The sequence below is a fragment of the Lagenorhynchus albirostris genome, chromosome 4 (genome assembly GCF_949774975.1).
Source record: "Lagenorhynchus albirostris chromosome 4, mLagAlb1.1, whole genome shotgun sequence".
Taxonomy (NCBI): Eukaryota; Metazoa; Chordata; class Mammalia; order Artiodactyla; family Delphinidae; genus Lagenorhynchus; species Lagenorhynchus albirostris.
This window is the reverse complement of record NC_083098.1, coordinates 147,880,196-147,907,119: the sequence shown is the minus strand read 5'-3', so window position 1 is coordinate 147,907,119 and position 26,924 is coordinate 147,880,196. Positions and strand designations below refer to the sequence as shown.

At 59.0% G+C, this 26,924-nt stretch overlaps 1 protein-coding gene across 5 annotated transcripts; it reads right to left on the bottom strand.

Moving 5' to 3' along the window:
- Positions 1-2,618: 2,618 nt before the first annotated feature.
- On the bottom strand, positions 2,619-26,924 carry RNF212 (ring finger protein 212). 5 transcript variants are annotated; one of them, XM_060147469.1, is made up of 13 exons: positions 24,995-25,098; positions 24,061-24,122; positions 20,452-20,526; positions 19,635-19,795; positions 17,474-17,530; positions 17,181-17,239; positions 15,407-15,459; positions 15,259-15,319; positions 14,455-14,500; positions 12,306-12,369; positions 3,904-3,973; positions 2,928-3,061; positions 2,619-2,777 (listed from the first exon to the last, which is right to left on the bottom strand). In XM_060147469.1, exons 2-13 carry the CDS (start codon positions 24,086-24,088, stop codon positions 2,740-2,742), a joined length of 846 nt encoding a protein of 281 aa, XP_060003452.1. In that variant the 5' UTR covers positions 24,089-24,122; positions 24,995-25,098; the 3' UTR covers positions 2,619-2,739. The 5 variants fall into 5 exon arrangements, 2 of the variants coding, with proteins under 2 accessions (XP_060003452.1, XP_060003453.1); XR_009540188.1 differs by having other exon boundaries at positions 2,764-2,777; positions 2,928-3,758; XR_009540190.1 differs by having other exon boundaries at positions 2,764-2,777; positions 2,928-3,755.

Genomic DNA, 26,924 nt, shown 5'->3' with positions numbered 1-26,924 from the left:
CCGGCCTCGTGGGCCTCCTCTGGGCCCACGTCTCCTGTTCGGGAGGGGGCCCTAGTGGGGGGGCCCAGTCCAGCTCCCCCAGCCCAGTCCCCCGTCAGAACTCCGGGACCCTCCGCATCCCCCAAATGCTCCCGCCCCGCGGCTTTCCTGGGTCACGGGCTTGAAGACGCTCACGAATTGCTGGGGCCTCAGCCCCGCGCCCCTGCCCGTGGGGCCTCCACGTCCCTCTCCGGCCTCGTCCCCGTCGCAGGTGCTGAGGGCAGTGTGGCTGTGGTGCTGACCGTCATGCTGTGGAAGCCACACGGCTGTAGAGAGCGGGACAGCAGGCGCAAAGGCCGCCACGGAAGCCACGGGAGGAGCTCACGGCCCAGCCGGCCCCAGGGGCCCGTAGTGGGATCCCATTTTTCATTTAAACCACAACCAACGACCCCACCCACTGAGCCAGGTTCTGAGAGATGGGACGCTCTGGAAGAGGCTGTGCTGCCTGGGCAGGGCAGCCAGACCTGCCCAGGTGCCTGTGGGGTCCGCCTGATGGGACTCGCTTCTGCTCCCTCCGTCCTGGGGCTGAATGAATAGGTATCACCTTGTAATTAAAAGAAGATGAGAAACAAGATAAAACCACGTGGTAGATACACCGTCAAGTATTTAGTCAGCACCCACTGAGTGCGCCGTATCTAAATGGATCACGTATAGGATGCAAATAACAGCAACGGCACCTCTGAATAGAACACGTCATAGAAAGGAAAACAGGTGCTACCCTCCGCCCCCGAGCTTGCGGTCAGGCCCGTGATTTCGCACCCGCACTCTGCACCGGACTCTTGGTACCGAGACCGAACCGGGCTGTGCGGGCGCCTTGCTGCCGCCGACGCTGCGGCGCTCTCTCGGCTGTGGCGCGCTCTGCCCACCCCTCGCCTCGGGGGCGCGTCCCCGCCAGCCTGCTCCGTGGTCCTCACTCTGCAGACCGAGCCTCGGGGCGTAGCCACGTCGCCCATGCTGTCTGTGTGGTTTTGGTTTTCCTTCTTTCTCGCCTAAAGCTCTCATAGACTCGCCCGGCAGCCCCGGCAGCAGCCCCCTTTCCCGAGAACGGGGCCCACGCGTCTGCGCGGTGCTGCAGGAACAGAAAGGCCCCGGGTGGTGAGTCTGGCGGTCACACGACCCCCCCCAGGTTACAGGTGTCGAGACGCCTGCCACTGTCCTTGTGTGACACGTGGGGCGGGACGGTCTCACTTAATTTCCACATCGCAGACAAGACACTGAGGTCCTGACACGGCCTGAGCAGGCCCGGCGCCCCCGTCTCCCCATCCCCAGGCCCTGGCTGTGGCCCGCCCCTCATGCCACCCCACGACGACCCTTCACCCTGCCGCTGGCCCTGGGCTTCCCCGCCACCTGTTTTCCTGCACTCACACTCCCCTTTGTCGGTCAACGTCCGGGCTGAATCTGGACGTCCGTGCGTCCACAGACAGAGGGTCTGAGCTGGCGTGACACCAGGTGCTGGGCTGCGACGTTGCCTTTGTCTACAGCAGGGGGTGCGCTACTATCTGGATGTGTTATTTAATTCTGCCTCTTCGGTGAGAAGAATTGAAAAAGGAAAGCGATGTGCTGATGTGAGTGGTCAGCTGAGCTGGAAGGGCAGGTGACACAAGTGCTGACCAGATGCCCACGGGACTGAAGCCCAACTGGGAAGAACAGCAAAGATAAAGAACAGAATATGCGAAAAACGGCATCAAAGTTTCTGTCTGAAAAGCGAGGTGAGGTGATGGAAGAGAGTGGGGTTTCAGAACCGTGGACCGACGAGCAGGCCCCAAACCCGCAGAGCCAGGGCTCCATCTGCAGGAAGCCGGGGGGCGGCAGCGCGTGGGACTCCTCTTAGGTGCCACCACGCCCCCTCTCGGCTCCCGCCAGCCCCTCCCCCTCGTCCCCGCTGCCGAGTGGCAAACAGGTGAACTCTGCTCTGCACACGTGCCTACATTTTCCCGCTTGAGGTCGTCATGCTCACCATGCTAGAAGGCACACAGGGGACACAACAGGGCAGGGATTTCACAAGACGCCCCACGGCTTTTGCTATCTCGCGGCAGGGAGGGCTGCACACCGAGAGCCCTGGGGAAGGAGGGCTCCTCCCTGCCCCGCCCCGCCTGGCTACAAAGCTACAAAGGGCAACCTGCCCATCCTCGGCTTCCCAAGTGCGCAGCGCGTGGTGTCTGCTTCCCGCCCTTAGGCTGTGGGCCTGACCCAGGTGAGAGGAGCCGGGAGTCTGGGGGCAAGTCTCAGGTAACCGCACCACGAAGGATCATAATCATAACCGTCTTTGCAGCCGGCTTTGTCCAGAGCGACACGGGGGTGAGGAGGGCACATCGGCCTGCAGGGAGAAGCCACACACGAAGCCCACGTCTGGAGACAGATGAGCCTCACGTGACAGGCACCCCCGGCCCTGGGGCGGGTCTGACCCATGTGGCCACCCGCAGGCCTCGGTGGTCAGCGCCCATACCCCCGCTCGCCTACCCAGGAGCCGAGGCTGGAAGCCCCCAGCAGGGAGGAGGCAGGGGACGGTCGCCCCTAAGGAAGTTCTAAGGTACCAACTGCAAACACGTCATACACTGCTGCCCCGAGAGAGTCCAAAAAACACTTTATTCACTCGTATCACTGAGTCACTCCATCAGGAAAACGCAGAATCACGGTACTGGATACGTGCACGTGCTGCAGGCGGGCGCAGAGCCGACGTCCAGGCGGGCGGGCGCTTGCTCAGTGCTCGTGCACGAGCCCCCCGCGGCCGGCAGACCCTGCGGGAAGCGGCAGTCACAAGCCCCAGAGAACGCACAGGTGAGCGCGGCTGGGGTCTGGACCGCTGCCAAGGGCGCAGAAGCACAGCTCTCGGGGGCCCCAAGCTGTGTCTGCTCCTCACAGCGTCTGCCTTTCCCCGCGGCACTTACCTAAATGCCGCCTCTGCAGCAGCCCCGAGATGCTGAGGGGCTGCCTGGGTGCCGCCCCTGTCCCGGCTCTGCCTGCCGCCTGGGGCGCAGGGCTCTGGCTGGGCCACTCCCAGGGCGTCTGCAGGGCTGGGATCCTAGCGGTAAATTTAACAGACAAAATCACCAGCGCCTCTGGCCACGAGGTCATTTTCAAGGTGGCGCGGCCAGCCTGGGGCCACGGCAGGCAGGCCCGCAGGAGGGCTTCTCTGGGCCGTGGGGACCGTGGCAGGGCCCCCGAGAACTGCTGCCTGTTACCAGGGCCAGGACCTGTGTCGCTGGACCCTCCCACAGGGCCCCTCTGTGCTGATGCTGAAAGAGGCAAGTTACAGTCAGAGGGCGCGGAGCTGGGGCGGCTCCTGCCGTGGAGTGGGGTGCAGCAGCCCACAGAGGCCACGGGCGCAGCCTGCGGTCAGGGAGGTAGGTGGGTGGCCCTGTGAGTCGAGGGGCGGCGGGCATGCAGTCTGGAGGCCAGTGGCTGGACTGTGCCGAGCCGCAAAGCGTGGACAGGCTTTGGGAGAGGGGTCAGGGGTCAGGGGAGGGTCCACCTTTGGAGACAGCACCTGAGTGCCCAGCGCTGAGGAGAGCGCCCCGCGTGGAGGCGGCCCTGCGTCCAGGAAGGGCACGGCTGCTCCTGTGCAAATGGTGGCGCTGGGACCTGGCCAGGCAGAGGGGCAGCACTGGCCACAGCGGCCACCTGCCCTTCAGGAAACCCTGCCGACCCCGGGCTGTCCTGGAGTAAAACGTCCTGCAGCCGTAATGGCTCTTCCGCGGTTTCTCGTGACAGAGCACCTGCTTAAATTACGTTTTAGCTTCAAGAACATGACGTGGTCTTCTGGGCACCGCCTCACTCGGGGCCCGCAGACAGCGCCGGGACGAGCGGGTCCCTCCCGCCCCCACCTAACCCTGTCGCCCCCCAGGAGCCACGAGCGGGACCTACCTGAGTGCCTGGGGCTCGCTGGCGTGACGCGGTGTCAGGCCGGGGTGCTGAGGGCGGTGGGCAACGCTGCCTGGGGGTGGGTGGGAAGTGAACGAGCTGCTTCCCCATCCCTGCCACAGGTGGAGCCCTGCCCCCGCCCCGGGAGGGTGCGGACCCCACCCTCTTCCCCATCTTCTCACCCACGTGCGCTGTCCTTGACCGCGCAGTCTCATGCCCGGACTGGCCAGGGCTGACCTTCAGCCGCTGCCCACACCCACACTGCCCGCGGACTCCGTTGGGGGCCACCCTTGGTATGCGGCAGGCGCTCAATAAATGTCTGGACACCTGCTTTAAGCCTTGGCTCCTGTTACTCTGACAACCACTCCGGGTGCAAGAGGGAGGGCGTGGGGCTGCGGGCGACCCCTGGCGCCAGGACAGCCGTGTCACCTCCACCCAGACCGCGGGAGTTTTCCACGGCTCGACTTCCGCCGTTGACAGCTTCTGGGCTGATGAGAAGCTTCTTTCAAAGATGTCAGGGAACCCTGGCACGCTCTGGTCACACCAGGGAGCAGACATGAGAGGACTGCTCTTCCTCAATACCCGAACCCCTCTGCGTCTAAATTTTGGAGAGTTTCAAGAGAAGGAAGCCAGGGAAAGAAGGGTAGACAGCATTTAGGTTACGGTCCCTCTGTGTCCTTTCATGGTACCCCTTTCATAACCAAAGAACCTGGACCAGAGAGGGTGAGTGCCTTTCCCAAGGCTGCACAGCACGAAGTGGGCAATGGGGGTCTCATCTCTTTGTCTTGGGCCGTGCGGACTGTGAGGACACTGCCCACTGCAGGTGACCCTCAGGAAGCCCCAGAGAACAGCTGAGAACCAGGCGGACAAACCATCTGGGCAGCTACGTTCACCGTGTTTGTTGTTTTCTGTACTTTACGAGGGTCTGGCGTCTGGGGGCCTTGCTGACTCCCAGAGGTGGCGCCGGTCTGCCTGTGAGCGAGCGCAGCCGCCAATCCAGAGCCAGCTCTGAGCCCCCCTCCATCTGCTGCCCCACTCGGCCCTCATCAGCCCGGCTGGACCTCAGACAAGCGGGGCGGCCCCCACACCTGCGGCCACAGAGACGGCTCAAGCCAGCCAACCTCAAGCCTGCCAGCCTCTCCCGCGGCCCTGCCGTTCCTCCCTTGAAAACCGCGGCCCAGGCTCTGGCCCAGGCCTCCGCCTCACCCCTCCTGGCGGCCGTGCCGCCTGCTTCCAGGGACCGTGAGTCCACCTTCCTCCTGCACGGCGGTGGCTCCTGATCTGCTGGCCTCACACACCCGGCGGGTCCCGGGTACAGTCCTCTGTTCAGCGGCTACACGCTCGGCCCCACGACGGCAGGCAGCAGCACTTTCTCACGTACGCTTTACAGGACTTCATGGGGACAACGGCTGTCGACACAGCCGAGGCTACCGAGGCCTCAGGAAGTCAACAACTCATGGGTCGTGTGGGCAGCGCTCTGGCCATAGGAACAGCGGGTGCCAGGCCCTCAGTAGACCCGAGAACCATGAGCCACGGCAGGTCTCGGTCCTGAGGGCAGTGACCCCGGGCGCTGCAGGAGGCCCGGCAGCACCGAGGAGCCGCCCCCTGGGCCGGTGCTACTGAAAGCCAATGACCAGACAAGGCCCCACAGCCAACAGGACACATCCAAGTCAGGGCCGAGCTTCTGTTCAGGAAAGCGGCGTGATCCAGTGCATTTGGAAAGATTTCCATTGAAAAATTTAAACGGAAAACATGGTGACATTTAAAGAGGGTAAGCTTCCAGGTCGAGAATGTGGGGACGCTCGTGTCCCTGTGCTGCCAGGTGGACAGGCTGCGTCCTGTGGACGAGACCTGGGCACTGACGGGTGGGCGGCCCGAGACGTGGGAGCGGGTCGGCCTCGTGCACAAGCTCGTGGGACAGAGTGGCAGGGGGCAAGGCTGAGGTGCCCGCGGCTCGTCAGCTCACCCAGGCAGGGCTTGCCGAGAAGGGGCCTCCAGCTGGATGGAGCTGACATCCGCGAAGCTCCTTCCCAAGACCGAGCATGAGACGGGACCATTTTAGGACACCGTCTAAGACAGACAACAGCGCCTGAGCCCGGACGCCCGCTGCCGCCTGCCTGGGAAGGGGGCTTCCTTGCCTGGGCCGTGAGCGGGCCCCTGTGCACCTGCGCCTTTGCGCTGGGGGTGAGAGCAGGAGGAAAGAGCACGGCTGGGGGTGACCTGCAGGACCTGGGAGCGTACAGCTTTGCTGCGTGCAGAGCAGAGACCGAGCGCAGAGGCTGCCCTGCCCGAGAGACGCCTGGGCGCCAGCTCGCGCAGACCCGCACAGCAGCCATGGCCACCCTGGAGGAGGAGCACGAGGCCAGGGGACTCACACTTGACGAATCCGAAAAGTCCTCCAAAGGCACAGTGAGCAAAGGGCAGAGACAGTCCTCAGAGCAAAGGGGAAAAGCGACTCGTCACACACGAGGACACGGCTGAGGGCGGCGACCCCTCACCAGAAACAAAGGAGGGGCCAGAGGCAGCAGGACGACTCGGCAGAGTGCTAAGAACAGTCATCTGAGAATTCTCTTCCCAGTGGGATTACCCTCAAAATGAACACATCATCATTCAAAGGTGACAAAAACTGGGAGAATTCACAGCTGGCCAAACTGCCCCACAGTAACACGGTACTTGGGTCTGAAAGGAACACCCACCGACAAGCACGCGGTCCCACAGGAAGGACGTGGGCCCAGAAACCTGACAAGCGTGAGGGGTGCGTGTGCGTCTGCCTCCTCTCCTGATCTTTGGGGCACGCGAGCTTCTGTAAGGGACGTCATCACAGGCCTGTCGCTGGGGTTCTATGTAACCTAAGTGGCTACACGTAATCAAAGCATCCCAGAGCAGCGGGTAAGCGGACCGCACGGGCAAAGCTGCCGCATGTGACCAGAATCCAGCTGGGCGGCCGGTAAGGCGCAAGGCTGCCCCCGAGGCAAGACAACAACGAGACAGCGCAAACATCAACGGAAGGCCGAGTCTCCCAGTCCGCTCTGGCTGCCACACCACCAGCGCAGGCTGGGGCTTCAGCAGACGCTTATTTCTCACAGTCCCCGAGGCTGGAGCCCAAGATCAAGGCGCCGGCAGACCTGACTCCTGGTGATCCAGTGGATCCCGCTTCCCGCCTGCAGACGGTGCCCTCCTGCTGTGTCCACACGTGACCTCTTCCCGTGCGTGCCGTCTCTCGTGAGGACACGAATCCTATCGGATTAGGGCCCACCCTCAGGACGGCGCTGACCTCCTAGAGACCCCCGACTCCGAATGCAGTCACAGCTCTGAGGGGACACGGGGCACTAAAAATAGTTAATGCCAAAGAAGGCAGTTAAGGAGATACAGATAAACAAAAAATCCCAAAAACACATGGCAAAGAGGTAGACATCAATCCAAACCTATTAGTAACCATGCTGACTCAATGGACTGGACACTCCAGCCAGAGGCAGAGATTACAAGCAGCATCCCACCACACACTGTCCACAAGAGGCACACTGTCCACAAGACAAGACACACACTGTCCACAAGAGGCACACTGTCCACAAGACACACACTGTCCACAAGAGGCACACTGTCCACAAGACAAGACACACACTGTCCACAAGAAAAGACACACACTGTCCACAAGAGGCACACTGTCCACAAGACAAGACACACACTGTCCACAAGACAAGACATACACTGTCCACAAGAGGCACACTGTCCACAAGACAAGATACACTGTCCACAAGACAAGACACACACTGTCCACAAGAGGCACACTGTCCACAAGAGGCACACTGTCCACAAGATACACACCGTCCACAAGAGGCACACCGTCCACAAGATACACACCGTCCACAAGAGGCACACCGTCCACAAGAGGCACACCGTCCACAAGACACACACCATCCACAAGACGCACACCGCCCACAAGAGGCACACCGCCCACAAGAGGCACACCGTCCACAAGACGCACACCGTCCACAAGAGGCACACCGCCCACAAGAGGCACACCGTCCACAAGACGCACACCGTCCACAAGAGGCACACTGTCCACAAGACGCACACTGTCCACAAGAGGCACACTGTCCACAAGAGACACACTCTGGCTTCAAAGACATAATCAGGCGAAAGCGAGGAACGAAAAGACGCCCCACGTAAACTGTATCCAATCTGAAATTAAAGAAAATTCCACCATCAAGATAACTCACTACTCGGGTACCAGCTTATGGATAACGCCTAAGACCCATACACTGAAAACGACGATTCCTCAGGTCAATCGGGGTCCAGTAAGCGGAGAGGCAGACACGTCAGGTCTATGGACTGGAAGACGCAGAAGTGTTGAGAGAGCAACTCCCCCCAAACTGATGAGCTCCTATCAACCCCCAGCAGGCTTTTTTGGTAGAATGTGACAAGCGGACCTTAAGATTCATATGGAAATGCAAAGCCCTTAGAAGAGCCAAGATTACTTTGGTAAATTAAGAACAAAGTGTCTGATCTCAAAACTTAACCGTAAAGCACAAGTAATCGTAACAATGTGGCATCTATGAAAGGAAGGATGGAGTATACTCTTTGACAGAACAGGAAGTCCAGAGGAAACCTTGACAGTTACGATCTATCAGCTACGTGCAATTTTGGACTGTTGGTTGTTAGTATACAGAATTACAACGGAGTTCTGCGTATGGATCTCGCACCCTGTAGCCTCCCCAAGCTCATTTATAATGCTTGACAGTATTCTTACAGACCCCTTGGGATCTTCTACAGTAAGACCAGCTGTCTACACAGTAGTTACACCTCCTCCTTTCCAACCTATGCGCCTTAATTTCTGCTCCGCTAGCGCCTCCAGGACAAGGCAAGTAGACGTGACGGCTGTGGGCATCCTTGCCCTGTTCCTGGTCTCCAGGGAAAAGGTTCCACCTCTAGGGTCTTGGCCACTCTGTGGAAGTGCCCTTCTAGTGCGTATCTCCTAAGAGTTTCTACCACGAATGGCTGCAGAGTTTTGTCAAATTCTTTTTCTGTTGTAAAGATCTTGTTTTTTAGGTATTTCATTCTACTAATATAGTTAACTGATCTTCAGATGTCAATAACCTTGAATTCCTGAGATAAACCGCGCTTGGTGATGGTATATAAGTCCTTTTATATGTTGCTAGATTTGATGGCCTCGTATATTTTAAAGAATTCTGCACCAGTATTCACGAAGATTATGGTTCAGTTTTTTCCTCGTGTTATCTTTGGCTGTGCTATGAAGACACCACTGACATAAAATGAGTGGGGAAGTTTGATCTTCTCCTACTTTCTGAAAGAGTTTATGTAGGGCTGGTATTAGTTCTTCTTTAAATGTTTCAAAGAATTCACCCATGAAGCCAGTGAGAATTAGACTTTTCTTTGTGCAAAGATTTTAAAATTACTAATTCAACTTCTTTACTTGATAGAGGTCTACCCAGACTTAGTATTTCCTCTTGAGGTAGTTTTGATATTTTCTAGGAATGTGTCCATTGCATGTAAGTCATCTACTTCGTTGACAGAGTTGTTCATAATATTCCTTATAATCCTTTTATTATCTGTAGGATGTGTAATGATGTTCCTTCTTTCATTTCTTATACTAGTAATTTGTGTTCTCTTTTTCTCTTGGTCAGTCTAGGCAAGAGTTTGCTAATTTTTTCGAAGGATAAACTTTAGGTTCCATTGGTTTTCTCTATTGTTTTTGTTTCCTGTTTTGTAGATTTCTACTCTGTTCTCTTGTAGCTTCTTAAGGTGGAAGCTTAGATTACTGCCTTTAGATCTCCTTCCTAATCTAAGCGTTTAAAGTTATACATTTCCCTCTAAGCCCCGCTTTACCTGCATCCTATAAATTTGGTACACTGTATTTTCTTCCACTCAGTTCAAGCTGCTTTCTGATATTACTGTTGACGTTTTTTCTTTGGTCCATAAGCTAGTTATAATTGCATTGTTTAATTTCCAAATATTTGTTTTATTCTCAGAATTTTTTTTCCTGTTGATTTCCAATTTAATTCCATTGTGGCCCCAAAATACACTCCGTATGAACATCCCTAAGTGTCAGGACCTGTTTTATGTGCCACCGTGTGACCTTTTCTGGAGAATGTCCCATTTGCACTTGGGAAGACTGTGCACTCTGCTGTTGCTGGTGGTATCACGTTTGTCGGACAGGCAGTCTCTTGTCTTCTTTCTGATCACTTGTCTATTTGTCCGCCAACTACTGATAGTGGGCTACTGCAGCGCTCAAATCACGTGTTGAATTCTTTCTCTTTTTAACTCTGGCCTCGTGCATTTGGGGACTTTCTTCTGTGGCGTGTTTGCACTAACGGTTACGTCTTCCTGATAAATGACCTTTACTCATCATGCAATGCCCGTCTCTAGAGACGTTTCCCATCTTACGACCGTGTGTGTGACGTGAGGACAGCTGCTCCGGCTCTGCACTGGCTGCTGGCTTGATCCACCCTGTACGTTATCTCGTCTCAGCCTATTGGCGCCTCTGGCTCCGAGATGTGTCCCTCGCAGACAGCGCGCAGCAGTCTGACGTCTCTGCGTCTGCTGCACACTCATACCGGATGCTGTCTGTGGCTGACATCAGCGTGTCCACTTTGCTCTTTGTTCCCTACACGTCTCGTGTCTTTTTCGTTCCTGCTTCCCTCACAGCTTTCCGTCTCTGAAGGGAGAGCACTGAGCACCCCAGACCGGATGGTTGGCTCTTCTCTCCATGGGCAGCTTTTGCTCCACGTACCTGCTCTGCTGTCAGGTGTATACACATTGGTAACTGTTGTTTTCCTGACACCCCGTTACCACGGGGTGTTCCTTCTGCTCCTGGTCTCCAGAACAGTCCTCGTCCCGGTCTGTTTCTCTGGTGCTCACGCCGCGCCCCAGCCCTCATCTGGCTGCCACACGCACGGTGTCCTTCCACTTGGAACGTGTCTGTGCTGCTGTGGCGCAAGCACGTCTCTCGTGGGGAGCGTGCGGGGCATCTCTTCCCTGGTGTGGCCAGTTGCTCACGGGTACTGGGTGGCTGACGTGCACCTGCACCTGCCATTCTATTTACTGGCTCCACCTCACTCTCTTTTCTGTTAGTCTGCCCGTGTCGCCTTCTAAATGCTTTTCAATGTAATTATTTCAGTTCCTCTTTTAAACTGCATTTTTGTTTTTTAAAAAACTGAAGTATAGTTCTTTTATAATGCTGTGCTAGTTTCAAGTGTACAGCTATGTGATTCGGTTATACACATATATTCTTCCTCAGATGCTTTTCCATTTTAGGTTGTTACAGGATGTTGATAGAATGGATAAACAAGGTCCTACTGTACAGCACAGGGAACTACATTCAGTATCTGCCAGACGCCCGTTTCCTGAGGGAAAGATGCTCCCAGCGCCGGGCTCTGCCCCGCAGGCCGGCCTGCAGACGCTGACCTGAAACCCACACCCGCACGGCAGCATGACGGTGGGGGCACAAGGTGGGGATGCTGGGCCGGGCACGAGGGCAGAGAGGACGTTGACGCCCACAGGACACCCCAGGGCCCAGGGGAAACGCCACCTCCAAAACCAAGGGAACCCTGATGGGCGGACACTCCAGCTGCACAGGAGGATGGAGGCGGGAAGCATGAGGAAAGGGCCCTGGAGTGACCGATGGCCTGGGATCCCAGGGGAGGGCAGGGAAGGGGGACAGGAAGACACAGGCCTGACCTGTGAGCTGAGGCTGGGAGCACAGCGTCCACGAAGGGGAGAGGAGGGGAGGGGAAGGGAGGAAGGGGCAGGTGCAGCAGCGATTCCAAAGTGCAGAAGCAAATCAAGCCCCAACCGGGTGCTCAGGTGCAAGGGCGGCAGCAAGAGGCCCTAGACAGCCGCGGCTCAGAAAACGTACACCTCAGAGGCAACTATCAGAATCTCAACTTCAGCACGAAAAAAAGTGAATCTAAGGACGGAGATGCAAGAAGCAATGGCAAGAAGGAAAACAGAGGGGCTGACGATTAAGAATGGATAAGCATCTATCTCAAATGTAAATATTTCCATGACGACACACACCGAGGAAACTTCCAGGGCCTTGGCCCGAGTTTGGTGAGGGAGGGACTTGGGGTGGAGATGGGCGTGCACCAGAGCCTAGTGCTTTGGGCAGGCGGGCAGGCCCACGCTGACCCCCGGGGAAGGGCCGGGTGCTCCCCCAGCAGCCACCCCAGCAAGCACCAGTAAGCACGGCAGGCCCTAGGATTCCTGTTCAAAGCCCAGGAGACGGGCCACGAGGGCCCGCCTCCCCTGTGCCGGGTCAGGTGGGGCCCTGGATGGACCCAGGAGGGGCCCGCTCTGGGGGAAACGTGCCTCCACATGGACCCACACCCACTGGGTAAGTCCTTCAGCACGTGTGGACCGGGGTAAGGTGGCAGGTCTCCACTTACCCATGCGTCCATCCCGAGGTGGACTGAGCAGGGAGATCCTTGTCAGGCCGGTGGCGACCTCACGCTAGGTTGTAAGAGGAAAACAATTGGTAACGTTCCAGACCTGCCGCTCTGGAGGAGAGAATCTCCTCATCTGCTAAGAACACAGCCCCTCAGTCTCATCTGCCTGAGAAACAAACTCCTGTCTGACCGCGTTCTGTGCGGGAACGTGGCCGAGTGGGCAGGGCCCACGGCGGTGAGTGGACGAAGGACCCACCGAGTGCTTTTAAGAGTCTCAGAAGAGGAAAAGTAAGCCAACTTCTTGGCTGACATTAGGAATTGCAAAGTCCTGAGTAAATCACTTGGGGAGCGTCCTGTCACCTTGAAATCCAGATGCTGACGTGCGTGGCTAGGGCTGGCGGGCAGTGCCCGGCGCCAGGCCTGCTCCACGCCACGCACGCAGCAGCGTCCGCCAGGCGGCGCCCCACCCCACCCCACCTGCTCTGCCCCTCGCTGTAACTGCGCGGTGGGACCTGGGGCGGGGCACACAGCCGCTGCCAGGAGCCCAGGCTTGGCGCTGCTTCTGTGCCCGTCTCTTCATCTCCACAGCCCGTCCTGGCCCTTCCTGGGGGGCCCTAGACTCGGCCACCGCCCCACCTGCGCCCCTGCTGCGACCTCGGGCCCACCTTCCCAGCTCCCGCGCCCACGACGGTCCTTTGCTTCTGTCAAGCAGCCTCCCCGCCAGCTCAGCGGTGGCCTCGTTTCGGGGCACTCTCTGCAAACGTCCCCACCCCGGCCCTGCCTCCGGCTCACGCCTGCTGGCAAGACTCTGACCTTGGAGGGACTGGCCCCCACCCTCGAACGTCGCACTGCCTGGCAGGCTGCTGCCCACCCACCGGAGCAGCCTCCCCTCCCTCTGGCCTCCCTCCCCGGCCCACCCACTCCAGGCCCGTGCCCAAGGCAAAGGCCTCTCCAGGGTCTGCGAGAACGGCAGGGCTGGCTTGGGGACGCTCACTGCTCAGGGTGCCCTCATCCCATTGCTGCAGTGGCTTTAACGTGGCTCGCAGTGAGCAGGGCCTGACCTCACAGCCCTTCCTGCCGCTGCTGTCTCTCGGCTGCATTCAGAGCCTCCCTCCAGCTCGGCCACCCTCCCCGGCCCCTCTGCGGCCGCCTGTGCACCGGCCTCTGCCCCTCCTCCCACCTCCGGCACGTCCTACATGTCAGGCCACGAGTGTCCAACACAGGCCAACTCTGAAAAGTTATTGAAGAGAGGAGACGAAATCGCTCCTGTCGGGTTAGCACCTATCTGGGGGAGGCTCCAGTAACAGGCGAAACAGAAAGAGTTTAAAGATGCGAGTGTCCAGGATGGTGGCTGTGACGCAGGTGAGCGCCGGCCGCGGCCCAAGCCGGGGAAGGGCACGGGTGCAGCACCTCCAGGAAGTGGAGGTGCTGAGACAGGCCCCCACAGGCCCCGCTTCTTCGAGCGTGCCGGGGAGCTGCTGTCGAGGATCTGGGTTGTTGGCAGCCGTACTCGGCTGCCCTCAGGATCTCAACGGTCACCCGGGCTCGGCTGCGAGCACATCTCTGCGTGGACGGCCAGGTGGTGAGGCCGGTGTGGCAGAGTGGGACCACACCCGACCAGGGCCGCCAAGGCCGGGGATGGCCCCGACCTTGGGCTGCATTCTCCACCGGCCCATCAGCCACCAAGTCCCCATAATGCAACCGGGCTGGCTTGTGGGACGTGACTGACACGCTGCGTCACGGCCTCCTCCACACACCTCACTCCGCGGGGAGCTCCTGCCACCAGAGGACGGGTGTTCTGGAGAGGCCCAGGCCCCGTGCCAGGAAGGTGTGGTGGGGCCGTGCGCGTGTGCGGCCCCTCAGGGTTCCACGGGGCCACGTCCTCACTGGAGGCCACATCCTGGAGGGGACGACCGGGAGGCCCCTGCCTGCTGCCCGCAGCGCCGCCTCCCCACCCCGCCCCAGCCCCGAAAGCCCAGTGGCCCCACAGCCGCCCCCCCAGCCTCCCTCCCAGGTCCCTCCTGGGAGCCGCCTGGAGATTGGCCGCCCAGAGTCTGCGGAGCTGGCGTGCTCGAAGGTCATCAGCGACGAGAAAACCATCCACGCGGAGCATGTGGGAACCAGGCACGCGGAGAGCAGGTGCACTCACCTTTCTTCTCGGGGAGGGTGTGAGGTCAACCTCCATGGACTCCACCCTGTTACAGACAGTGAAACACGGTCACGGGCCTGGTTACGACAAATTAACAAAAACACACGAGGCCCCGCGGGCGGCTCTCCCTCCAGCAGCTGCTGAGCACCAGGGGAGCCCGGGGATCACAGCCCCGCCGTGGCCAGCGAGACCTGCAAACCACCGCGCACCCACCCGAGGACACGGAAGCCCCCGCTGTCTGCCCTCCCGCCGCCTCCCCCTGAAGGCCCCCGCGTGGCCACCTCCTGGCTGGCTGCCCCCCTCCGGCCACTGTCGCTGGGCCCCTCCGCTTCCTGCTGGGCTTCCCGGAAGCAGGAGTACTACTTCCGTCCACCCTACTGCCGGGCCCACGCGTTTCATGCAGGTAGGGCTCGACCCACGGCAGTTCCCTAATTAATCAGCCCAGAGGCTGGCGTGGGATGTGGCCGGGCGTCCCCGCAGGAGCACAAGGCGGCGGGAAGAGGGCGTGCTCCCTACTTTCTGAACGAGCTTGGGGTGGGGGCGGCCTGGCTGATGGGGCCTCGGGCGCCCTCATCCCACTGCTGCCCGTGGGCTCGACTCCAACCTCCCAAGAGAAACACCCCCGCTCTCGTCCTGTTTCCTCCACGTCCCTCTGTCCCAGTGTCAGAGGAGGGTCCTGGGGACGACACCCAGCTGCCCAACCCCGGGTCACGTGACCACCCCCACCGATCCCTGCGGCCACATACCCCTGCGTCTGAAACACTGCCCGCTGACGTTTGGGGGTTGGGGGCTGGGGGTGCACACCTTGCAGAGGCTGATGAGTCAGGCGGCAGGAAGAGCGGCCCGTTGGGCTTTGTCGAAGGAGCTGTGGCGAGAAACCTGGTGCTGGAGCCGATCGGGTCCACTCCGTACCGCGTCACAACCCTCCCCTTCCGGGCGTCACTTTACTTACTTGAAACTGGAGTTTTTATTGTGCTGAAAGCCGTTTGTTGTGACAATCTCACACTAAATAGATGGAGAAAAGGCATTAATTGAGCCATAAACGTTTACTTCCAGGTAATTCCTTCCAACCTGAAGGTAAAGAAAACAGAAACAGCCTCTGTTCTCCATGGCGCTGCCCCCTGGCCCCTCCACAGCCTCAGTGACTGCACACGCCTAGCTGCATCCCACAGGAATGGAGGGAGCTCCTTCTGACTCACCAGAGCCCAAGACAGTGCTGAGAACACAGCAGGCGCTGAATAAAGGCCTGCTGAGCGGCCCATCGACCGGCAGGGGGACTGGCCGTGCTGGGGCCCAGCTCCCTGAAGGGCACTCACTCCCGCTTCCAAGTGACTCAGTGGAACAAACTGGGTGCCACGCTGGGTGTGTGGGGAGGGCGAGTGTCCAAGGCCCCGCCGAGACAGGCCCTGTGACAGGGTCAGCAGTGGTGACACCATGCCGTGCTTGGCGGGGCAGACCCAGGCAGGCGCGTCGGGGGCACAGGCTCTCCCCAGAGGGAGACGCAGGCCAGTGGTGCATGCAGAGCCGTCAGCGGGTGGGCCTGGCACAGAACCACTGCGCCAGGAACGCTCCACCTGGAGCCCGAGGGAAACGGGCAGATTGGGACCCTGAAGACACCAGGTGGGAAACAAAGCGCTGTGAGGCAGAGCGAGAATACAGCACCAGAAATGGCCAGGGATGGGCTGGAAGGGTGAGAGCAGCCGGACAGACGCGGGGAGAAGGCGTGCGCGGTGGGGCGGAGAGGGCGCTGCAGGTACCGGGGTCTGAAGGAGCAGGCCACCAGGTGCAGACACCAGGTGGGGACAGAGCCACAGAGGGAGAATGGGAAAGGTAAGGGCTGGACATTTTCCAGAATTAAGGAAAGACATGATTCCACAGAAAGAAAGCGAACTGCACACCAAGGAGGACAGATCCCAGGGACTGGCCCGGGGGCCTCTTGTCCCTGTGTCAGGGTCAGGCCTCGCCCGCCACAGGAGGTGTCGGCCGCGCTGTTTCCCGCAGTCCTTCAGGGAAGGGAGGGCCTCCTCTGCCGCGGCGCTGGCCCGCAGCTCGCCGACCCCAAACACGCCTTCACGGGCGGCACCGGCAGCTCATGCCCCATCACGAAGGCGGGTGGGTGGAGGCCTCTTCACCCCAGACGAGGCTGAGTCCACACTGGCAGGCGCCCAGCTCCGACTCTGGCTGGTGGCCCCGGGCGCCCACGCTGCCCGGTGCAGCGAGGAGGCAGGAGTCCACGCACTAGGGCGGGGGGGTCACTACTGGCAGACAGCAATCCCGCAGCTTAACCTGTGGCCCCCAAGCTGGGACTTCTGAACGTCCATTGCGTTCATACCAGGTCTCATGAAACCGAGAACGTGGCTGAACACGGGTGGTGCCGTACTGACCCCCGGGGGCCAGTGGGCCCAGGGCTGCCACAGGGCCCGGACCAGGGCACGGGTGTGCTGCACGCGCTCTCCGGGGAACTGCAGACGGGGTTAACGCTCCTCCAGGCCCCCTCCCGTCACCCCAGGAACCACTGGGGGGCCCCCCAAGGGGAACCACTCATGTTTTTTAAAAATCTTCTTTTTTGTCTCCCTTTCCTCCCCTCCAGTTTCCTGCACTTTTGCTTTGACAGAAGTTTCTAGCCAACGGAAGTGCTCTTTCCTCTGCACCCCTGGTTACCACAGGGCTGAGACAGACGAGCAGTCACGACAGGCCCACCGCCACCCTCGCGCCCCGGGCCTCACCTCTGCGGCTGCCCCATCCTCAGCGCTGACTTCCTGAGGGACTCTTCCAGCTGAGAAATCTAAACACAATTGAACGACTTCCAGTTACCACACGCACTACACCAAGCGACAGTTCAGACGGAACACGTGGATCCTCAACTTCTTAAACCACAAAGCAGAACGTGAGTTATGTGGCAGTGGCCCTCACACTATTTATGAGTGAACGTGCACCAAGTCCAGGTCACCAGGTGTGTAGGGAAAAGCGCTGGGTGACGCGACCACTGTTCTCCTCGCCACCAGCCAACTGGAGTTACCTTTTCTCCGTAGAAGGCTAACAGTCTCCTCCTGTGCTTTTCTTGAAATTCTAAAACCTGCAAAGACAACACGTGTCAGCGGCTGATGCGCGCGTGGCGGCTGCCGCAGAGGCCGCTGGGGGCTTCCTGCAGCCGCCAGCTCTTCCCAGGACGTGGCCCCACTGCAGCCTGGCAGCCAGAGCAGATGCCGGCAGAGCCCAGGCCGAGGACGGTCACGGCCAGGCGCACTCCACCCAGAGGCAGCGAGGGCCGCGGGTTCCACGTGAGGACCGTGTGGGCAAGGGGGCTGCTGTGCCTCCCTTCCGTGTGGCTTCAGTGGCCCTTGGGGCCCAGGCCATGGGATGCGACACATTTCACAAGGGCCGATCACCATGTGCTGTCCCTCAGGCAACAGCAACTGGATCACAGATGGCCTCCTGACCAGACAGACCAACCAGGAACCCCCTGACCTGCCACCCCGACTGGGCCTGCGCCGGGCAAGAACGCCACCAGGCAGACAGGCAGGGCCGTGCCATTCCAGGAGCCCAGCGACCTTGACTGGACATCCGGGGCCAGCAGCACCTGCAACCAGCAGCATCCCTGGTCCTCCATTTATAAGAGCCCCAACCTCCTTGTCTGTGGTGCCCAGAGCCTGGACCGGCGCCTGAGAGTGCCCGTGTACATTAGAAGACGGCGACTGTGATTTCCTCAAGGGAAGAGAGCTATTTTCACCACTAGAGTTTCAGACAACGACACCCACTCTCTCAAAACACCACACTGAATTGCTTAAAGCTAATTCTTGTCGCTGTCTGCGCACAGCTGACGCACAGCAGAACCGGGTGTGGGGCAAGCTGGGATTTGAAGTCCACATTGTATAAACGCGTCACCCACTTCATTCCCCCCAGGAATCTGCCAACGTGAGTGCAAACATCCAGGGACGGTGGCCTTTTCCCTGGGGCTCACTGGTCTGGTCCAAACTGAGGGAAAGGAGGCTGGCCCAGCCCACCTCCAGAGGGTGGGGCTGTGGTCAGGAGGGACAAACCCTCTTCAGAGTCTCCTGACCTCCTGGCTCCTACATCCTGAGGGATTCAGAGCCCTTGGGGCAGGAGACATGCTCCACAGTGCTCCAGTGAGCCCCCCCACTCCATGAGACCAGGGGCGCGTGTCTCCATCCAGGGGAGGGGCGACGGGCACAGGCTCTGCCCAGAGCGTCAGCCTGTGGAAGGGTGCCCCAAGGGGACCCCAAGGCCGCCGCTGCACAAAGTCCTCATGATTTGCGAGGTCCTGTCCCAGAAAGGCTCGGGACCGCACCAACGGCTCTCAAGTCCTGCTGCCCCCGGGCCTCAGCAGGCAGACTTCTGAGTCCTCACTCCGGGCGAGGTGAAGCCCCCGTCAGCCCGTGACCGGGTGCCTTTTCCTCACAGCGTGCAGGGCACTGAGGCAGGGCCGTGCACAGCTGGGAGGGGTTTTGTACAGACAGTTCTCAAGCCACCTTCCCCAATCACCTTCAGCAAGACACAGTGACAGTCACCTGTCTCCACAGCTCACTCCTCCGTGTGTCCTACGCCTGCAGCGAGAGACTAATGTCCCGCGCTGACCCCTGGCCTCCTGTCTTGGTGCAGGGCCCAAACTGAGAAACAGGCAGCACCGCCTCTGGGAGCAGCCCCGGGCCGTTCTGGAGCGGCTGGTACACGGGACCCCGCCTCGCAGGCACCGGGGCTCAGCAAGGCCTGTGGACAGGCCAGTGGCTACCTCGACTCTGCAGGCCATTTCTGAATGAAGACCCTGGTGAGGACAAGAGTGCAGGCCCTCTGTGGCTGACACAGACGCAGCAGGACAGGTGAGGCCGCAGCAGGGGCGGGGCCCCGGGCAAAGCTGGCCCTGGGAGAGGGGCCGGCCGGTGGGTGCCTGAGCGGCAGGCGAGAGCAGCCCCACTGAGGGCGCAAGGCTCACGCGGGCTCGGGGGCAGCCCAGACCCTGTGGCCACACGCCGTCTGCACTGGCTGGGGCGCCCGAGGCTGAGCGCTGCGGCCTCGGCAGGGGTCAGATGGTCCCAACAAAACAAAATGAAAAAGGGCTCGAGTCCTCATGCAGCTCTGGCCCCGGGGACCTGGACGGAAAGAGGGTCCCACCGCAAAAGGGGCGATGCGGGCAGTCCCTGACCCCCGACCCCAGCACTCACCTCGCGCTGATGCTGAGCCTTGGGGCACCCCTGCGTCCCCCTGGAGCAGTCCCGGGATGATGGGGGACAGCCATGGCCCCACCGGTGCTTCTGGCCACGTCGGAGCCAGAGAGCAGCCTCCCAGGGGAGGGGATGGTCTCTGCAAGCTGGCTGACCACGGCCTCCAGACATGCAGGCCAAAGGGCGAGAACGGTCAGGCGAGCGGCGCTGCCCCAGGGAAGGGCCTCGGCCTCAGGCAGCTCCCGGCCACTCCTCCACACGGCCTCCGAGGGCAGGTGGCAGGCAGCCAGCAGTGGGGGTTGCGCCTTTGACAGAAGGACAGCCGGGGGGACCACAGGCTGTCCAGTGACGTCCAGGGAGGAACGTGCAGAGGGCACGGATGGCGGCATTAGAGGCTGGGCACGGGGGCGGGGCGAGTGTGTGAAGCAGCAAAGGGGGCACGTGCACAGTGACGAGGAGGGTCGGGCAGGCACGGATGCCACGGGGGCCACAGGGTGGGCGAGGGCTGCACAAGTGACCCCCAGGAGAGGACAGCGTCACAAAGCGGCCCACCGCCCGGAGTCCAGACAGCCCCAGCCCCACCTCCCAAACCCCAGATCTAAGGTCCGTCCCTCGCATCGTGAGGCTCAGTGGGGCGTCCTGACCAAGCGACCACTGTGTCCTGACACCCAGCAAAGGCACAGAGACCACGGGACAGAGAGCGCGGCTTCGCCACAGCGGGGGTGGGAGACACTCGCCGACCGTGTGCCCAGAATGGACTGGACTGGTCTCCACAACACCAAGTCTCCAAGGGCTGAGGGCAAAGCCTAGGACTCACCTGGGAGGTCTCCCTTGCGTACTTCCTGCACAGGCCGTCTATGCCCATGAAGAGCGCCTGGATGTCGGAATCCGTCTGAAAGAGAAAAGGCTGTTTCCTCTGCCACGGGCCAGGGCTCTACGTGCTTCAGGGCCCAGACTCAGCCACAAGGACGTCACGGCTGCGTCCAAGGGGCACCGAGTACTCCACGGCGCGGGTGAGGGACAGTGCCCCCTCCTCGAGGACCAAGGGCAGTGCTGAGGGGCTCCAGGCGGCTGGGGGGAGCCGCGTACAAAGGAAACAGTGAAATCAGAAGTGGGAAGAGCGATGGGCACGACTTCAAACTGCTCACAAGTACGTGTTATTTATTTGATTTTTTAAAATAAATTTATTATTTATGTTTGGCTGCACTGGGTCTCCGTTGTTGTGCATGGGCTTTCTCTAATTGCGGAGCACAGGCTCGGTAGTTTTGGCACGTGGGCTCAGCAGCTGTGGCACGCAGGCTCTAGGCGTGGGGGCTTCGGTACCTGTGGCTAGCAGGCTCAGTAGTTGTGGCTCACGGGCTCTAGCACGCAGGCTCGGTAGTTGTGGCGCACGGGCTCAGTAGTTGTGGTTCACAGGCTCAGTAGCTGTGGCACGTGGGCTCAGTAGTTGTGGCGCATGGGCTCAGGAGTTGTGGCTCGCGGGCTCTAGAGTGCAGGTTCGGTAGTTGTGGCACATGGGCTTAGTTGCTCCGTGGCATGTGGGATCTTCCCGGACCAGGGCTCGAACCCATGTTCCCTGCGTTGGCAGGAGGATTCTCAGCCACTGCGCCACCAGGGAAGCCCCGTGTTGAGTTATTTAAAAAGCAAACATGAAAAAGTAGGGTTTACGAACTGGCACCTGCCCACGTACACTCCTCGTGCAGATACACCTGCCTCCCACCGCCACCCACCACCCGGCCACAGCAGCACGAGACACACAGAAGGGCCGGGACAAGGACACACACAGGCCGATGAGACCAGGAGCCTGGGCCCCTCCCAGTCTGTACCAAGCGTACAGGCCCAGCCGCTCCCCATCTCCGCTGAAACGACAGGAACACTGCACTTAGGGAAAGCGAGATCCGAGCTAGAAACTAGGAAATGCACTCGAAGGGCCAGGGCCCCCAAGGAGCTTCTGGAGGACCCTGTGGAGGGGCGGCTGCGGGGGAAGCAGCTCCAGAATCCACTGCCGGCTCGGAGGAGGGCTGAGCAGGGCGCCAAGAGGGCAGGGGGCCCGTGGCAAGGGCTCCGTGTGCACGTGAGCCCCGCGCTTGACCTTTGCCCGAGACCCTGGACGGCACCCAATGTCTCGAGCCCCGTCTTCCAAGGGAAACAGGACAGAAGCCACACCTCCCCTGAGGGCCTGGGTGAGGCCTACACTAGGGGCAGGGGCCCCAGTGAGTGGAGACCAGACTGATGCCCACACAGAACCCGGTTCTACACAAAGACCTCCATGGGCCAGGAGGGAGGTGAGGGTGTCAGCACTGACCTGTCAGGGCCCAGGGCCTTCCTTTTTTTTTTTTTAATTTATTTTTAATGGAGTATAGTTGCTTTACAATGTTGTGTTAGCTTCTACTGCGCAGCAAAATAAATCAGCCATATGTATACATATATCTCCACCTTCTAGGACACTACAGTGCATTAGGTAGAGGTCCCTGTGCTAAACAGTGTGTTCCCATCAGTTGACTATTTTATATACAGTAACAATAGCATATGTGTCAATCCCAATCTCCCAATTCCTTCCACCCCACCCCTTTCCCCCTTGGTATCCATACGTTTGTTCCCTATGTCTGTGTCTCTATTTCTGCTTTACAAATAAGATCATTTATATCATTTTTCTAGATTCCACATATATGCATTAACATATGAAATTTGTTTTTCTCTTTATGACTTACGTCACTCTGTATGACTGTCTCTAGGTCCATCCACATCTCTACAAATGACCCAATTTCATTCCTTTTTATGGCTGAGTAATATTCCATTGTATACATGTACCACATCTTCTTTATCCATTCCTCTGTCGATGGACATTTAGGTTGCTTCCATGTCCTGGCTATTGTAAATAGTGCTGCTATGAACACTGGGGTGCATGTGTCTTTTTTTAAAAAATTAATTTATTTATTTTTGGCTGCACTGGGTCTTTGTTGCTGCGTGAGGTCTTTTCTCCAGTTGCAGTGAGCAGGGGCTACTCTTTGCTGCAGTGCACGGTCTTCTCATCGCGGTGGCTTCTCTTGTTGCGGAGCACGGGCTCTAGGAGTGCGGGCTTCAGTAGTTGTAGCACGCGGGCTCAGCAGTTGTGGCCTCGCGGGTTCTAGAGCGCAGGCTCAGTAGTTGTGGCGCACAGGCTTAGTTACTCTGCAGCATGTGGGATTTTCCTGGACCAGGGCTCGAACCTGTTTCCCCTGCATTGGCAGGTGGATTCTTAACCACTGCGCCACCAGGGAAGCCACATATGTCTTTTTGAATTATGGTTGTCTCTGGGTATATGCCCAATAGTGGGATTACTGGGTCGCACGGTAGTTCTATTTGTAGTGTTTTAAGTAACCTCCATACTGTTCTCCATAGTGGCTGTATCAATTTACATTCCCACCAACAGTGTAGGAGGGTTCCCTTTTCTCCACACCCTCTCCAGCGTTTACTGTTTGTAGATTTTTTGATGACGGCCATTCTGACCAGTGTGAGGTGATACCTCACTGTAGTTAAGGCCCAGGGCCTTCCTAAGGGGAAATACGGATGGAGTCCCCGAATGGGACAGAAGGGAGAGGGAGTGATTGCACTCCACACGCACGGAGACCCCAACAGAAAGCCCTCGTTTTCCCACTTCTAGGAATTTATGCTCTAGAAATAGTCTTACAAGTATGCGGAACTATGGTAAAAAAAAAAAAAATGTTCACTGTAAGATTGTTTGAAATAGAAAAAAACCCAAAAAAACCCAAAGGTTTACCAATAGGAAAATACTGTCATACCGTGCAATCACTTCTAGAGAATGTGGGTGTGTACATTTTACAAAATGTAGTGTCAACTGGGAAACACCCCATAAAAGGTAAATCACACTAACACACAGAGAAGGATCCAGAGAAGGACCCACGCTCCTGGCTGTCATCAGCTTCGGGAAGTAGGGCCTGGGGGACTTGCACATTCTCTGTTATGATTCTCTGTTACGTTTGAGTTTTGTGTAATTTTATATTTGTAATCAGAAAAGCAATTTTTATAGATTAAACATCAGATCAAATACACATCTTAGACCTTAAATGTGAAGGAATCAATTCACCGACTTTCCCTCAGCCCTCTTAATTGGAAATGACCCCAGGAAAACCAAACTGCACCACCTTCCTGAGGAGCTGGTGTTGTACTGAAGAAACACAGGCACCCGACTTCTGTTCCCAGGAGCACCACACCTCCTAATGGGGCCAGGCTCTGGCTAAAGAGAAAGTTGTGCAAGGTATTCAGAACCACGCTATTGGACTTTATGCAGAAAGCTTGTAAGATCTCCTACTGCACGTAGCAAAACAAACAAAAGTTTTAGACACCGCAAATGACTAAAAATTGAATGTCACATTTAAAAAAAAACACTGTGATTAACTTTCAGATACTACAGATTTCAACTTACACGTTTCGAAAGCAGAACTGTACGACATGGAACTTTACAGATCAAGCATTCATCCCTTTTACCTGTAATAGAAAGCATATTTTATTCTATTAGAGTGAGTAGTGCTTTTAAATACGTATAAATGCAGACCTTCTTGCAAAAGTACACAGAATTACAGCACTTGCAGTGGACATGCCTGTGGGCGTGCACATAGCCGAAAAGACTTACATAAGTAACAATCTTTTTTTTCTTGTTTTGCAAATATGCTCCAAAATGGTGGCCATAAAGATCAACAACACAAACTTAGATCAGTCCCAGATATTTCTTACAATCAGGTTCTATAGGAAAAACTTAACTTAAAATTTTAAACTCTACAAAATGGAAAGCTCCTCCCACCCACCTGGGGGCTACAGTGTTCTGCTCTGCCCCGCGGCCTCACCCCTGCGGCAGCTGGGACAGCTCGCCTGGCGTCAGAGCATTTACTGAGCTCCTGAGACAGGCCAGGCAGTGCCGGGGCTGAGCACGGAGGTGTCACGTCCCCCGGGCCGCCCCCACCCCTCGCTCGGCCTCCTCCCTGTGGGGTGCCCGCCTCCAGCTGGCCCCGCACCCCCAGGGCTCCCCCCACTCCGTCCCCCTCGCTTCCAGCTCCTGGTTCGGCCCTGCCTGGTCCTCACAGCCTCTGATCTTGGCTTCTCCACTAGGCAGCTTGGAGGCCAGCCGTCGGTCCACATCCACCGCCACGGGTCCTTCCAGGCAGCACAGCAGCCCAAACCCGGGGCTGCCTCCCCGCCCCCCCAGTTCAACACGGCTGAGAAGCAGGATTCCAACACTGCGGAATCTGCAGCATTGCTGGGCACCCCTCTGCTTTTCTTGGTCATTTTCCCCCAGTTCCCTGCAGGGGGTACTCAAACAAGCCCCCATGTCATCTACTGAGGAAAAGGCCCGTCATGCGCACCTCTCTCCGCCTGCACCACTCGGCCTCCTTCCTCTGTCTTAGGCCGACAGCCCCCCAGGCCAGGCCTAACCCTCCACCCTGTGCTCACCTCCTCTCCTTCCCACAGCCCTGAGGGCTCCCGTCCTGGCTCAGACGCCCTCCCACTAAGCTCCGCCCCTAGCCCTCCCTGGTACTTCCCAGCCCCGAGCCAGCCTGTCCCCACCATCCCCATAGCATCACGCAGGTCACCCAGCCACTAAGGCCAGGGCCACATGCGGATGTGCTGGCTGACTGTGCTGGGATGCCTGGTTTGACGTTTCTGCTTTCTCTTCTCCTCACAGCCTCCTCCTGTCTCCATCCACCTTCTTTAGGAAATGCTTTTCCCCAGGTGAGAACAGGCTCCTCCATCCCCTGCCTTCAGCCCTCCCGTCACCGCAGCATCTCCACTCTCTTCTCTGCACTAACCTCTCCCTGCTGCGCTCCAGCTGCCCGGACTCCCAGACCCTCGCGTGTCCTCACAGCCCCTCGGTCTCTCCCTGCATGGCTCTCCTTGGAACCTCCGTGTCCAAAGGTAAGGTCCTGGGCCTCACCCCAAACCCGCTGTCTCCCCGCAGCGTCCTGGATGGCCACAGGAACCCCACCGCCAACCCCGGCGAGCTCCACACGCTGGAAACCGAGATGCCTTTCTGCACCCAGGTCTGCCCAACCTGCCCGCTGCTTCTGTCCAGCCCCGTGGGCGGCTGTCCTGCTCTGACACCTCTCCCCTGTGCAGGGTGCCGCTTCTTCCCCAAGTCCTGCCGCCCGCCAGGTTCCACTTCCCCCGGCCACGCAGACCGAGACTCAGCCAGCCCACCCCTGGGCACGCGACGGTGCTCACCCCCAGACCCCGCATGAACATGCCTGCAGCACCACCGGTGACAGCCAAAGCCTGGAAGAGCCCGAGCCTCAGCCGCGAGCTGGGAAATACACCAGGACACGGCGTCGGTCCCGAGCAGCAGGCAAGAGGCACCAGGGGCAAGTGTGCACCGAGGATCCCGCAGCGAGGGGCCCAGGCAGGGGCCACCCGGGGCGGGCGTGTGTGTGGGGAGCCTGCTGCCCGCTGGACCACCCGCTCACCGGCGTTAAACAGTCCAAGGCGATGGACACCAACGCGGGTCAGGACAGTGGTTTCCCTTGAGGAGGCCTGGGGTATGTGTGTGTGAGATGTTCTGATTCTTAATCTGTGACCTGGTTTCACAGGTAGGTCACTTTATGAGAATTCACTGTGTTTCCATTTAGGCTTTTTTCCTGTATAAACTCTATACGTCAATAAAAACATTTCACAAGAAAAAAAGTACACGTCGATCACGTCACTGCCCGCTGCCCACGGGGCGGGGGGGGCCGGGGCCTCCCTCGCAGTCCTCTCCCGCCTCAGGCCTCCTCCTTCCTCCCACCCCCTCTGCCGGGGACACTTCTGCATTCCCCCCCCACCCCCGCTTCTGGCTGCGCTTGTCCTTACAGGGACCAGCCTGAGGTTGGACCCCACGTGGCAGGCGGGCCAGTGCCGGAACTGAGACACTCGGCCGGGGTGCTGCCCGCCCTCCCTGTGGCCCCTACAGGCCCTGCCCCCCCCAGCCCACAGGCAAGCGCCCAAGAGTCGCCAACGGGAGCCTCTCGGCCTGTGCCCCGCCACCCCCGCACGCCCCGCCCTCCCCCAAGGCCCCCTGCTCCAAAGGTCCTCTCCCCACCCTCCAGGCCCGCTGAGGGCCCCTCCCCCGGAAGCCCCTCCGCCCCCCCCACCAGCCCAGGGGTCCAGGTGTGGGCCTGGCCCGAGGGCCCTCAAAGCCCTGACCCCACCCTGACCTTTGCGCAAGCAGACATCGCAGTACACGTGGCCGCAGTTAGTCAGGCTGAAGCACGCCGTCCCCTGGGGTGGCTGGAAACAGCGATTACAGAACACCCAGCCGGCCAT

Coding starts and splice junctions, on each gene's coding strand:
- RNF212 (XM_060147469.1), bottom strand. CDS start 24,088: ATGTCGTACAGTTCTGCTTTCGAAACGT. Junction 17,240..17,473: donor TAGCCTTCTACGGAGAAAAG/GTAACTCCAGTT, acceptor AATTGTGTTTAG/ATTTCTCAGCTGGAAGAGTC. Junction 3,974..12,305: donor ACCTCGGGATGGACGCATGG/GTAAGTGGAGAC, acceptor ACCCACCCCCAG/GCAGCGTTGCCCACCGCCCT.